We start from the raw sequence: 13,424 nt of genomic DNA, 5'->3' as shown, positions 1-13,424 counted from the left end.
TGTCACATGGACAGACATGGATTAATTTTTTTTAAAGATTTTATTTATTTATTTGAGAGAGAGAATGAGAGAGAGAGAGAGTGAGCACAAGAGGGGGGAGTGGGAAAGGGAGAAGCAGACTCCCCGCTGAGCAGGGAGCCCGATGCAGGACTCGATCCCGGAACTCCAGGATCATGACCTGAGCTGAAGGCAGTCGCTTAACCAACTGAGCCACCCAGGCGCCCAGACATGGATTAATTTGTTAGAATCATGCAGTCACTGTCATAGAACGTCTGTATTAAGTCACAAGTTCAAATCTGTACTCTACTGCTTGTTCAAAGCTAGTCAAGATAAACAGCAAGTTTGGAAGAAAATTAATCTATATTTAGTTAATAGAATTTAATTCATTAAATATTCATGAAGGACAAATTGGTCAAAAGGCAGAGTAGGAATTCCTAAAACACATGGACCTCATCTGCAACTTCTTTTAGATCTTCTGGAATTAGCTTTGTGATTAGGAATCATCATATTTTTATAGCTCAAAGAGGCTTTAGACTAATTCTCTCATTTTATAGACATGAAAACTGAGGACCAGAGCTGTCACAGAGATAAATTGGGCCACCCAGATTCGACAGATGAGCTCTTCACCTGGCACGTCTGCGAGGGCCTCAGAAGGCCAGCCACACTCCTGCAACTGTATGCAGAATTTTGAGAGCACATTTATTTCTCTGAGGGGACTGGTCACAGCTTCTACTTCTCCTTCTCAAAGGGACCCATCATTACAAGAAGCTGAGAAACCTTTGAGGTCCCCCTATGAAGCTCCAAATGGTTCTATCCATAGCAGGCAGGTGTTCATTTCCCTCTCATCTTAGCTAGTAGAGGGATTGCACAGAGGTGAGGGAGGCACCACACAAACCACAGCCAAGACTAGAAGATTGACAGGGCATTTAGCAGTAGCATAAGGAAGCCTCAACACGACCAGCTTAAACTAGTCATGGTAAAACTACAAGGCCTGTTTGGGAATCAGCCAGTCGGAGGAATCTGTCAATGAAATGGGAAATACCCATGTGGGGGCAGTGGCCTTCAGCTGTCATAGATCTTAGGTGTTAGTGCTAGAAGAAGGGAGAACACCAGCCAACAATGAACAGAACCTTCTCATTACACATCTGAGGGTCATTAAGGCCTAGAGTGGAGATAGGACATTGACCCAACGTCTCATAGTTTATTGAAGCAGGACCTAGTGGGGCCCCCTTTCTATGTGTCCCCCATCCCAGCACAGGCAGGCTTTAAACAAGCATGCAACTATCTTAGATATTCAGTGGAGTATGGCTTAAATTTTACTCTCCTACCTGAAATATATACTTGATCATTTTGTTATTTGCACATCAAAAACTCTTATAATAGTAATAATAATAATAATAATAAAGAAAAGTCCCTTCTTCCTGTTCTCAAAAGTACAGAAAAAATATAGGAGTAATTTGTGAGAGCAAGTGAATTTATCTTCCAGCAAACTAACTTCTCACAGGGGCAAATGACATCTGGATTGGTTGATTTCTTAAGTGTGTGTGTTTTTTGTTTCTTATTTGAATAAATTTGTTCTTCTGAGACAATATTATCATAATTATAATAGAGTTCCATGGGAAAGAATAAGGCAATTTAAGAATATTCATATTCCCACAACTTTTCAGGAATAGGATACAAGAAATTATTGTGACTCCTTTTCATTTTCCCTCTCTTTACTTTCCCATTAGAGTATGTGCCCCTCACAATATCTGATGGGATTTCAGGTCAAGTAAATTTGGCTTTTATTTATTAATTTAAAAGATTTTATTTATTTATTTGACACACAGAGAGAGAGAACACAAGCAGGGGGAGTGGGAGAGGGAGAAGCAGGCTTCCCGCGGAGCAGGGAGCCCGACGCGGGGCTCGATCCCAGGACCCTGGGACCATGACCTGAGCCGAAGGCAGACGCTTAACGACTGAGCTACCCAGGCACTCCTAAATTTGGCTTTTAGTGGATGGTATGAAGCAATCAGCTATTACCGAGGACAAATATTAAATAGACATAGACTAGTATTGTATTTGGGAGGCAAAAGGAGACTGGGCTGTACCTGCTGGTCCTGATGGAAGCTCATGGAACTCAACAGAACTAGGGGGCAGGCAGTCCTGGAGCATGAGCAGCAGGAGCAATTTGGAGGAGGGTAGCGTGGCTGTCTTAATGCCAACAGTAAATGGTTGCTGGCCTGGGCGTATCTACATATTAGCAAAACAATTATCCGACATAGACGTAATACATTCTACACATGCAATGTTATTTATGTAAATAGAAATTTCGGCAATTTTTCATTACATTGGTTTTCAAAAGTTGCTGAAATAAAACCGCTTACCATTAGCAATGGTACCTAGAAAACATTTTGCAATCTGTAGCCAATTTAGTACAAAAGAGACACATGTGAAATCTAATTCTCATGGAAGAGGAATTCTTCACCTGTAATCTGTAGATAACTTCATTCATGTGGTGTTTGGATTGTGCCATTAGCCATCAGCCATGTTTTGTCCCTCTGGTGGAGCCAGATGGAAATATCTTGTTGTTTTAGTGACGTGAGAACCAGGGAGAAAGGGAAGTGAAATGCTGTTTTTTGTTTGTTTTTTCTATACTCCTTACAGAACAGGAGTGAGAGGGCTGAGCAGAGAGCACAGGGCTGTGATGCTGCCCCCTGCAGGTGGTGAGGAGTGAGACTAGCCAGCCCCCACCATTCCTGCGAGAGCATTGGCTGGGTCAGAAACTGAAAGGGTGAGAATGGGGTCTCTCTGCTGAACGTCCACCTTTTCCTTCAGAGACCCAGTCAGGAATGACCCCTGTGCTGCTTCCTACACCCTCCTCTTCTTTCCTTGAATGTTGGCTGTAGCGGCTAACAGAATCCCTTTCCTTGCTTGGTCCTCCTCACTAAGCAATGGGATTCAGGAACTCTTGGACAGTGATTACAACAATCTGCACTGTTGGCCTGTGCAGTGCCAGACTCATTTTTTTGGGGGGGGAAAAAAAGACACAAAAAAACCACAACAGAAAATCATCCCGTCATTTCCCCGCACACAGCATAGGGCTGTATTTCTCTTACCATCAGACAGGGATTCATAGTCATAATCATATTCATCCTCTTCATCCTCCTCTTCCTCGTTATTAGCAGGTGGGGGGTTGGCATTCCCCCCATTATAAGCCTGAGCTTGCATGGATGCTAACTGATGAGCCTGTAAGATATCAGTAATTAAAGACTGCAGATGCTAAGCTACTCAAATTTCATTTATAGCCCTCAAGGTGACCACCTAATGCTTGCCACAGTCATAAAAACTGGCTTAACCTATTTTGATTCATTTGAGACAAAAACCAAAAATCTAGATTTACCTAAAGTTCAGTGTCAATACTTGGGCAAATGTTGACATCCCTACAAGAGCAGTCCAGGAGCTTTTAGCAACAATCACAGGTAATCTGTGTGTCATGCCCAGCCACCCAGGCTCCCTGGGCCAAGCCCTCCAGGACAAACCTTGGTGCTTGGGAGAACCACCATCACTCCCAAATGATGAAGAAGTGAATTAGCCCATCACTTTTGGAAAAGTAAGTCTCTGCTAAGAAACTGTTTTGTTTTTTTTTTCTTCTTCTTCTTAAAATAATATCTAAAGGCCTTTGACTTTGAGAAAAAGGTTAGAGTCCCTGTGGACAATGAGACTGAGTGAATAGTTTAAATAAAGTTTTTTCAACAGACTTTATCTGAACCATCAATCAGATAAACAAACTAGGCTAGAAACTTCTGGAAGTTTGATGTGTGCTACGAGGGAGATCATGTGTCTTTACACGCAACTAGAATTACTGTGAGGTGGTATCACAGGACACAAGGTTAATATAGGTCTGGGAACTGAGCATAGGAAATAAGCAGAAATATAGGAAAAGATACTTGTATGAATTAAAAACAAGAAACAAACTTAAAATCCAACAACAGAAGAATGGGGTCAGTAAACTATGCTGTATCTGCCTAAAAAAATGAGACTTGAAAAAATAATTGTGATATATATTTATTGAACAAAGGATACAGAATTGTGTGTGTGTAAATAATTATACATGTAAATATATACATATATACATGTATCTATGTAAATATACACACAATTCTATATCATTTGTTCTGTGTCTATCTACAATGATTATAATGATATAAAATGACATGCATAATACAGCAGGGATTCTTGACATGTTGTTGTGCACAAACCCCTTAAGCAGTCTGGTGAGGTAGGATCCCTTCTCAGAATGATATTTTATTTTATATTATTTTATTTTATATATATATTTTAAAGATTTTATTTATTTATTCATGAGAGATAGAGAGAGAGAGAGAGAGAGGCAGAGGCAGAGGGAGAAGCAGGCTCCCCGCGCAGCAGGGAGCCTGATGCGGGACTCGATCCCAGGACCCTGGGATCATGACCTGAGCTGAAGGCAGACGCTTAACCGACTGAGCCACCCAGGCGTCCCTATTTTATTTTATATTTTTAAGTAAGCTCCACACCCAGCATGGACCCCAATGTGGGACTTAAACTCATGACCCTGAGATCGAGATCTGAGCTGAGATCAAGAGTTGGACACTTAACTGACTGAGCCACCCAGGGACCCCGACATTTTAAATGCATAAAACAAAACAGAAAAGATTATAAAAAATGTTGAATACAGTTATCAAATATTAAAAAAACAAACTGGGGTGCTATTGGAATATATGTTTCTTTATTAACACAGACAAAAATGTATAAGGGTAGGTCAAGTAACATTTTTGAAATAGTGATGAGCATAAATAATTCTTGGAGATTTAGCAACAACTGTAATGTAACAGAAAAAAATATAATTTCTATTGCTGATGAAGACCCAAGTACTGCCAGTGTTACTGTGGTTTGTTCCCTATGTTTATTACCAGAGGAAATGCTAAATTTTAGCTAGAGGTTAGTAAAAATGGAGATGTAATTTTTTTTTCCATCTACACTCATGGACCCTTGAATTCTGTCTGTGGATATATCACCAGGGTTAAGAACCCCTGTGATACAGGTTGTATTTGGCATCGGAATTATGGATGTTTTAAAATAATTCTCTCTTCCCTAAATTTTTTGAGATGTGGTTATATTCCTTTTATAATAAAAATGTATACATAAGGAAGACACAATTTAGGCTCTGTCTATATCGACATAAAATATTTTACAATACAGTCCATTCGAGACAACTGAACACTGTTTAGGCTGGGATTTCTCAAAGTGGGTTTTATGGAACACGAGCTCCATGGGTGTTAATAGCTGGTAGGTGAAAACTGACCTATATTACAGTAACCACAAGACACAATGGAAGGTTGGGAACAGCACTTAAACAAACTGAAGCAGTCCTGCTACAGGGTATCACATAGCCTTCATTTAATATGCTAAAGGGCATTGTGATTCTTCAAAGCTCTCCAGTGCAGCATTTCCCACGCTTTTTTAACCAGGGATTTTTTCCCTCCCCCACCCCTTTTCTCAGCATGTCTCATAGGATTAGTGTTCTTCAAAACTTTGGGTAATGTGCTGTAGGCACAAGGGAGCCACAAAAGCAAGTCTATTTGTCAAGGATAAGAGAAGGACCTTGATGCAGCCAGCATTCAAGGTAGAGCCAAGGGCTGGGAATGGTGATGCAAAGAGCCTGGTAGGTCCACTGGCAGAGAAGCGTGAGAACCGTATGATGGGAGAGGTGCCATGCAAAGATCTGGGGACTGTCAATGTCAGAAAGCAGCATGCCAAGGTCCTTCAAACTCCCAAACGCTCTACCAGTGCAGAAGTATGGAGAGGTGGCCAAAAGGATAACCAGGAGCTGACATCCTTATTCTGTGCAATATCCTACTTACTCTGAGGCAAAAATACAAGATCCTGGCCCTTGAATAAAAGCAATTCAGACATAGGTCGAGGGGTTGGAGCTAGAGGTCAGATGAGGGGACTGGCTCAGATGGGTCTAGTTGGGGCCGTGTCTTACTTTACTCTGTTCCACTGGCCCCTCGCATAGTCCCTGTCATCTAATGTGCACTGTTTGAGTCTACCAGGTTGGAGTGCTGGAGACCAATGTCAGAAAACTAGAGATCTGATGGGGTATAGTTAGGGAGACTCACTAAGAGCCTCAGCATGAGTCTGAGGCAGACAGAAGTCTCCAGAAATCCCCCTGGCTCTGAGTCAGTCCACCCTAGCTGAGGGTGAGTTTCTGGTATGGCAATGACCCAGGTAAGTCAGGGATTGGGTCTGAACATACTGGAGCTCTAGGCACTCACTCACCCAGCCTTGTGTGAGCTCAGATCACCAGGGCTAGACTCAATCTGCCAGGCGACTGAAAGACCTTGCATGTATGACTGTCAGTACTCCCTGGGAGATCATGGGAGGCTGGAAGTGGTCTTAAAAAACTAGAAGTGGGATTATACTGTCCCATTTTTCCAAAAGGAGGAAGAGCTAAATTGTGGAAATTATATAGAGGGGAGTGTCAAGGTGATAGCCAACAAAATCTCAGAATGGGTTATTAATTAGTTGGTGAAGAACACAGAAAATAAAGATGTGATTACCAAGAGTTAGCATGGGTTTACTAAGAACACATCTCCAGAACACTAAACTCTTTAGACTTTTTGGGTAAGGTAACTCACTTTTTGGGAAATAACAGATAAGGAATGTTTCCAAACTTCCAGGAGGATAAGATTTATTTTTAAATAAACAGATTACCCAGCTTTCCTTGTGGAAATTCTGATTTAGTTGGGCAGATTTGGCACCTAAGAATCTATGTTTTTAACCAGTGATTATCAATGTATTCTGACTTTTTTAAAAAAAGATTTTATTTATTTGAGAGAGAGCGTGTGTGTGTGAGCGGGGGAAGGAGCAGAGGGAGTGGGACAAGCAGACTCCACACTAAGCATGGAGTCCGAAGCATGGCTAGATCTCATGACTCTGAGAACATGACCTGAGCTGAAACCAAGAGTTGGATGCTTAACTGACTGAGCCACCCAGGCGCCCTTGTATTCTGACTTCTATATTACGTTTGAAAGAGTCTTTCCTAAAGACCTGAATCTGAATCCTCGTTCTGCTACTCTGAGCTGGATGGCTTTGAGAAAGTCACATAAATGGCTGGGCCTCAGTTTTCTAGTCTATAAATAAAGAATCTGAAGCAGATTCTGGGGAAATGTGGGCTGCAGGAGAGGAGGGCACTAGACAGGAGTGATAATCATCTAAACTCCAGGAAGGATCTGCAAGAAGGACCACAGGCTGGGCTCTCTGCTTGCTCATCTGGCTCAAGGGCAACTTTAAGGATTAAGGCACTATTTGAAAAACTGCTAATAAATACACTGGACATCAGAAGTCAAAATTCACAAAGAACCTTTTAGGCTGCAATGACATACCAAAACCAAGAAGAGCAAATGTAACCGAGATAAATGTGAGGCTCCTGCCCATGAAAGTTGAAAATTAAGTGTAAAAACCTGAAGACATGGGGAGACTAGCCAAAGAGCAGTCCCTGTGAAAATAACTGAACTCTTTTTGTTTTGCACACACTCAACAGGAGCCCAGTGTGCACTGAAGAATTTTAAAAGTGAGAACAGTCCCAGGCTGCATTAACTGAGGTATAAAGTCCAAGTTAAGAGCGGCGATGGCTTCACTGTCCTCCTTGTGCTGTCAGATCCCTATCTGGAGTATTGACTTGTTCTGGAAATCACATCTTAAGATCGACAAATTCAAGAACATCCACAAATTTAAGAATATCCTAAACATTCTTAGTGGGAAGTAAAGAGTCTGAGCAGCCATATCCTGTGAGAAACAGTTGATACCACAAGACTGTTTAGTTTGGAGAAGAGAAAAGCTGGTGGGAGACACATGCTAGCTCTCTAGATATGGAATCAGTCTGTGCAGCTGCAAAGGGAGGAAGGAGTGCCAAGGAGTAGGAGGAACGGGAAGCAAGATTTGGGCTCAGCATAAAGACTTCTCAAATAGCACGATGCATTCGTTTGTGAACTGGAGGCTGCATAAGTAACAAAGAACGGGAGAGGCAACGGCTACAAGATCCCACCGCATCTAGAGGACCACAGAGGTATGCGCAGGGCAGCTGGGTCTGCTTGGCAGTCAGGAGCGGGCAGTAGTTGCTGAGGAAAGAAAACAGCAGGGAGGGACAGTGTTGAAGAAAAAGCACCCCGTCCTGGGCAGTCAGTTACTGACGCAGCTGTTGCGGAGGGCCGGGGAACACATGCTACTCTTTTAGCTACATGACTTCCTAACAAAAGCCCATCAGCATAGATCTTGTGGTTTCTGGAACCCAAACAAATGCCGGGCTTTCTGGAGCAGCTGTGAGAGTCCAGACCTGCACACAGGTAAACCTAACCGAGGGCTCAAACTGGTGGCCCTCAGGGCTGACTTCCCCTCCAGACTAGGCTGGTGTGGCTGGCTCAGTGTTTTAAAAAGAATGTAATTAGAACTGTTCATTTATGAGGGCATGCAAGCTCCACTCCCATCCTGACTGCTTCCAGCTGGCATACAACGAGCTGGCCCCTCATATTTATGTTTCTGCTTGACCCCCAAAGTGGCTGGTTTTGCAACTCTTGGCCAAGAGCTATGTGCGATCTTCAAAATGTGTACCTCCGGGGTACACACATGACTTCTAGGGATGTGCAGCTTCATTTATTTTTAAAGGAATCAATTTCTAGATTCAAGATTTTCAAGCTCTATGTGTACTCTTTAAAAAATAGGACTGCCTGCGAACAAGAGTATGGTCGGCTGGTTCTCCCTTCCCCACGCTCTTGCCATGATTGCTCTTCTCCTGTTGAACAAAAGAAAAGTGTAACTCTCACCTCCCAAGGGGGAAAAAAAATCTGTGATACATGAGGTGAGGTGAAAACCACCCAAGGTAGCAAACGGTCATTTGAGAATGCAGAGCTCCTGAGTGTCTTGAAAAACTAAAGACCGGAGCATTTTATTTCACCCAGGCAACAAACACATTCAAGGCTCCATGCCTTTATCTGTCTCTGTCTGTCTGTCTGTCTGCCTATCTATCTATCTATCTATCTATCTATCTATCTATCTATCCATCCATCCCTGTTTCTGTCTCTTTCTATCTTCCCTCCCTTTCCTTCCTTTTGTCTGTCCATCCATCCATCTTAGAATTACTATTCAAAAGTGAGATGGTTATCATAGGGGTGAATGTTTATTTGAATTAAAAAAAATAAAGTCACACTTTTTCTGACCAAACATAATCTGGCTGACTGGGCTGATATCTTTGACAATGAGGATTGTTTTGTACATTATATTGGTATATAATTTATGTTATCTATATTTATATATAATAAATATTACGTTTGAAAATAAATCCTTTGTAACTATTTAAACTTGTGATAAAATTTTTAATGTCAACCTAAAAATGTATAAAAGGGGAAAATACATGTGAGAAATACAGTTTTTCAAAAAATTTTTGAGATATTTGAGCAAAAAAATTTGATGACCATACTTCTACAGCATCCATGGTAATCCTGAGCCACTCCATTCAGGGCAAACTTGATCAGTAGGGATCTCTTGGCTGGATTGGTTTGGGGACATTCTGTAAATATCTGTTTTTCTGCTCAGAACGGTAAGTTCAAAGATGATGGAGCCTCTGACCTCACCTTCCTCCCCCACTCTGAGGCATCTGAAGTCACTGAGCATTTGGTGAATCACTGAATTTTTAGGTGGTATCACGTAAACCTTTCTAACTCAGCCTGGACTTTGGGCAGCCTGGAATCCCGCTGCAGGTGAGCTGGACAACCTGGGAACTCCCTGGTACTTACTCAGCAGATGACAAGATTCTTTAAGGACCCCTCAGGGAAGCAGTAATGTTCTAGAATGGCAAGAAATACTGGAAATAGAGTCTGAGAAGTGGGACAATGAAATGTTTACAGAGTGGTCTGCAATTCTGACAGGGGTTCCATGATTCACTTTGGGAAAGATTTTGGGCGATTTTAGTGTCAGAGGGGTCCTGTGAAGCTAGTTACCTTAACATCTCCATTTTACAGATGAAGAAATGGAAGCCTAGAAAGACTGACTGGCCTATGGTCACATGGCTGGTTTGTGAGAGAGCCAGAGACTGGAAACTGGTATTTTAGCTCCACACCTAATGCTCTTTCTCCAGTATCATGTTATATATCACTTGACTTTAAACTTACCTGTGAGTTCTACAAATTAGGGCTTTTAGAAGATTTGATGATTGTTACAAATTGATTACTCAACTAGGTCAAGCTGGACACTTGACTCAACTAGACTTGAGATTTTTTATTGATGACCTTGGACAAAGATTCTAAATTTGTTGGGCTCATAGAATCCTTTTGCTGACTTCTCTGTTCTCTGGAATCCACTGAAGCAAGACTGGAGTAGGGCCTGGAGGCTTGGGGTGATGGCACAGACAGAAATTAAGAGCCATTGACCATGACCTAGGTTGAGCTCTGGACTGTCCCTGCTGCTGGAACAGCACCAGTGTACCAAGCTTCGTGTGACAACCCCTGGCTGTTGTTAAGTTTTAAAAGTGGCGTTTCAGGCCCAAAAATAAAGACAAAGCCCTAAATAAGACAAATAATTCTGGCAGCTGTCATTCTGTGGGATATGTGAAACCTGGCATATGAACTCACAGCAGCTCTGGACCTAAACTTTTTCATGGATCCTTGGGCTGAAGGCTCTCTACACAAGCAGGTTTGGGATACTTGGGGAGTAGATCTCTGTGGGTGAGGCAGATTGGGGGGTGCCCTGGAGTCCACAGGCCACAGTGAAACATCAACTTCCATGCTGGGACCACAGGGCTGCTGGTATTGGGGTTCCAATACTGACTGACCAAGTGCTCTCTCTGCAGGGGCTCTCCCTACGGTGTGTAGAGGGAGGTCTCTCTATAGGGGCCTTTACCTAAAGGGGACCACAGCAACCACTGTGGGATTGACAGCTGTGAAGTCCAGGTCCAGAGACAAGAGTCACACTTTATCTCTCTCAGAGTAAATTAAACAACGAGGTGCATTCTACATGTGAAATTAATTTCATAAAATAAAATTCTAGGTGAGTGGGAGGAAAATTCTTATTAGTCTATTAACAGGAAAGCCAGAACTCAAATTTATCATTCCAGGAAACTCAATCATCAAAAACTGGTTACCCTGCAGGTCATCTGAAAGGTCAGAATAACACTGATTTCTTAGTCCTGGGCACACCACATACCCAGAGCCTCTATAATGAGAGGAGAATACCTTTTGCTTTAGGATATCCACTGGTGTCTGGTGGGCTTTTAGCTTCTTATTTTTAAGAAGCACTTTCCTCCTAAGTTGGTCAGGTGAGGGAAGCATTGGATCATCTGAGAAATCGCTCTCAAACAGGAATTTAGCCACCAGTTTTTCTCCAAACACAGTCTACAAAGAATAAAGGAAAACACACAATCAGTGTCTTTTACCTATGCTTGAATTATTCAACTAGATATTTCAGCTCAGTTGAAAGGTTCTACAAATCTTAGGTAGAGAAAGTAGGAAAGAAGTGGTGTCCCTCCTCCCTGCCAACACTCTCTTACTGGAAGGAAGGGAGGTGGTTAGAAGGTCAGGAGGAGTGATCTAGGCCATTCTCCAGGTGGGGACAGCTCTGTTTAGGAAAATACTCTAGGGTCTGATAGACTAAAGAAGAAAAGGAGATTCAGTTAGAGGCTGTGGTTTGTAGAATATGATCCATTCCAGATGTGGGTAAGAAGCCAAAAGGATAGAAACCTTGAAGTAGCTAGGGAGTGGTGACAAAGATGAAAGGTAATGGGGAGAATCTGCCACCATTTAGTGTAAAGAACTGCCCATACCCTTCTCACAAAGATTTTCTGAGCATTGGCCTCCAAAGGGGAATGTGTATCCCTCAAGGAGGTGGGTGGTGGCAGTAGGAACAAGACGATCCATTGGGGTGAGGGTGGAAAATATGACATTTTCTATCTTCAGTAATTTTTTAATAAAAAAAGGAAGTTTAATAGTGTTTAATGTACCTTAGCCTCATTAATGGAATTGAGAAATTAGTACTATGATTTGACAAGAGCAGCTAATGACACCCCCTTTCTATCTCCTACATGTTTCTCTGTAAGGTGTCTTTATCAGCGACTATAGCCGTTCAAATCAAATACTGAAATAATAAACTAAACCTAAAGCTAGACATACATGTCGCTAATAAAAATTTCAGCACTGGGTGTTATATGCAATTAATGAATCATTGAACACTACATCAAAAACTAATAATGTACTGTATGTTGGCTAACTGAACATAAAAAAAGGAAATAAAAAAATTTCAAAAATTTTTCAATCACATTACTCCCACTAAAAACTTAGATAATAAATAAATAATACATTTACTGTTAAAAATTTTTATGAGAGCAAAAAGGGATTTTGTACCATTAACAAATAATAGTATAAGAACTATACTATACTTGACCCTTTCTCTGTAATTCCCTTTCCCAGTCCATTTTTGCATGTTTTAATTAAGGTATAAAATATGCTAATAAGTAGGATATGTATATAATGTATGAATAAGACAATAAACATACAATAGGAATACATACTACAGTATTTTACTGATGGAGTATACAGTCCAAAAAGTTGAGACCATAATTCTAAATGATGGCAAAAGAAAGGCAATATGAAAAGCTGATTAGTTTTGTTGGCGTAAGTATTTGGGGACATTTTCCTTTGACTATGCCCCTCTCTCCCCCTGAGAGCCATATTTCCACTAAGTGCCTCAATCAGTGGAGGAAGGGGGAAATATAATGGAATATTTGATCCTAAATCTGTCTGCATTCTAGTTTGCCTGTATAAGGAAGTGTTAACATAGCAACTGTTCTGGCCAGTCTAAGCTCTTTGCCAACATGGATCCCCATATCTGTAGTGTCAGCCACAAGAAAATTTGATTTGCCCTGAGGTATTTTCAGCTTTTCCACATACAACTGACAGGTGTCATCACTGATTTGTGGTGCCAGAAGCACTGGAGAATTGTTCTCTCCTTATCTCTAAGGCTTTCTGGAAATGGTCAGGAGACCACAAAACAATGTTTCATCACTTCAGCTGAAAAGGTGGACCATTCAAAAGGGAGCCCAAGCTCCCAGGGCACCCTCATTTCTGAGGTCTGAGGGACCCTAACTGTATGTGCTTCGTGGCTGAGGTCCCCTGTGATGTGGTCCATGGTGGCTCCATATAAAAGCAACAGTGACAGGACAAAGGCCAAGATACCATCCTAACTCTTAGCTATAATAGCTTACCTTGAAAATTTCTGCCATTTTTCGTTGCTGAGGCAATGAGCAGTGGTTCTCAATTGATATGATGATGGGCAGGTCAGAGTTGATGAAGGCACTGCGGTCGATGGCTTCTACCACTTCCTGTGAGAGCCAGAGCAGCTCATTAGAGTCCAGATGT

General features: G+C 41.8%; 1 protein-coding gene across 1 annotated transcript in view; it reads right to left on the bottom strand.

Moving 5' to 3' along the window:
* PLCE1 (phospholipase C epsilon 1) overlaps window positions 1–13,424 on the bottom strand; it is a 272,899-nt gene that overhangs the window by 18,907 nt on the left and 240,568 nt on the right. The window contains exons 17-19 of the mRNA XM_044916220.1: window positions 13,271–13,387; window positions 11,247–11,405; window positions 3,099–3,228 (exon numbers count right to left, since the gene is read on the bottom strand). Of these exons, the coding sequence (XP_044772155.1) occupies window positions 3,099–3,228; window positions 11,247–11,405; window positions 13,271–13,387 (406 nt within the window). The remainder of the gene's footprint in view (window positions 1–3,098; window positions 3,229–11,246; window positions 11,406–13,270; window positions 13,388–13,424) is intronic.

Source organism: Neomonachus schauinslandi, chromosome 6, assembly GCF_002201575.2.
Source record: "Neomonachus schauinslandi chromosome 6, ASM220157v2, whole genome shotgun sequence".
Classification (NCBI taxonomy): Eukaryota; Metazoa; Chordata; class Mammalia; order Carnivora; family Phocidae; genus Neomonachus; species Neomonachus schauinslandi.
Note: the sequence above shows the minus strand (reverse complement) of the source record. Positions and strands in the feature narration are given on the sequence as shown.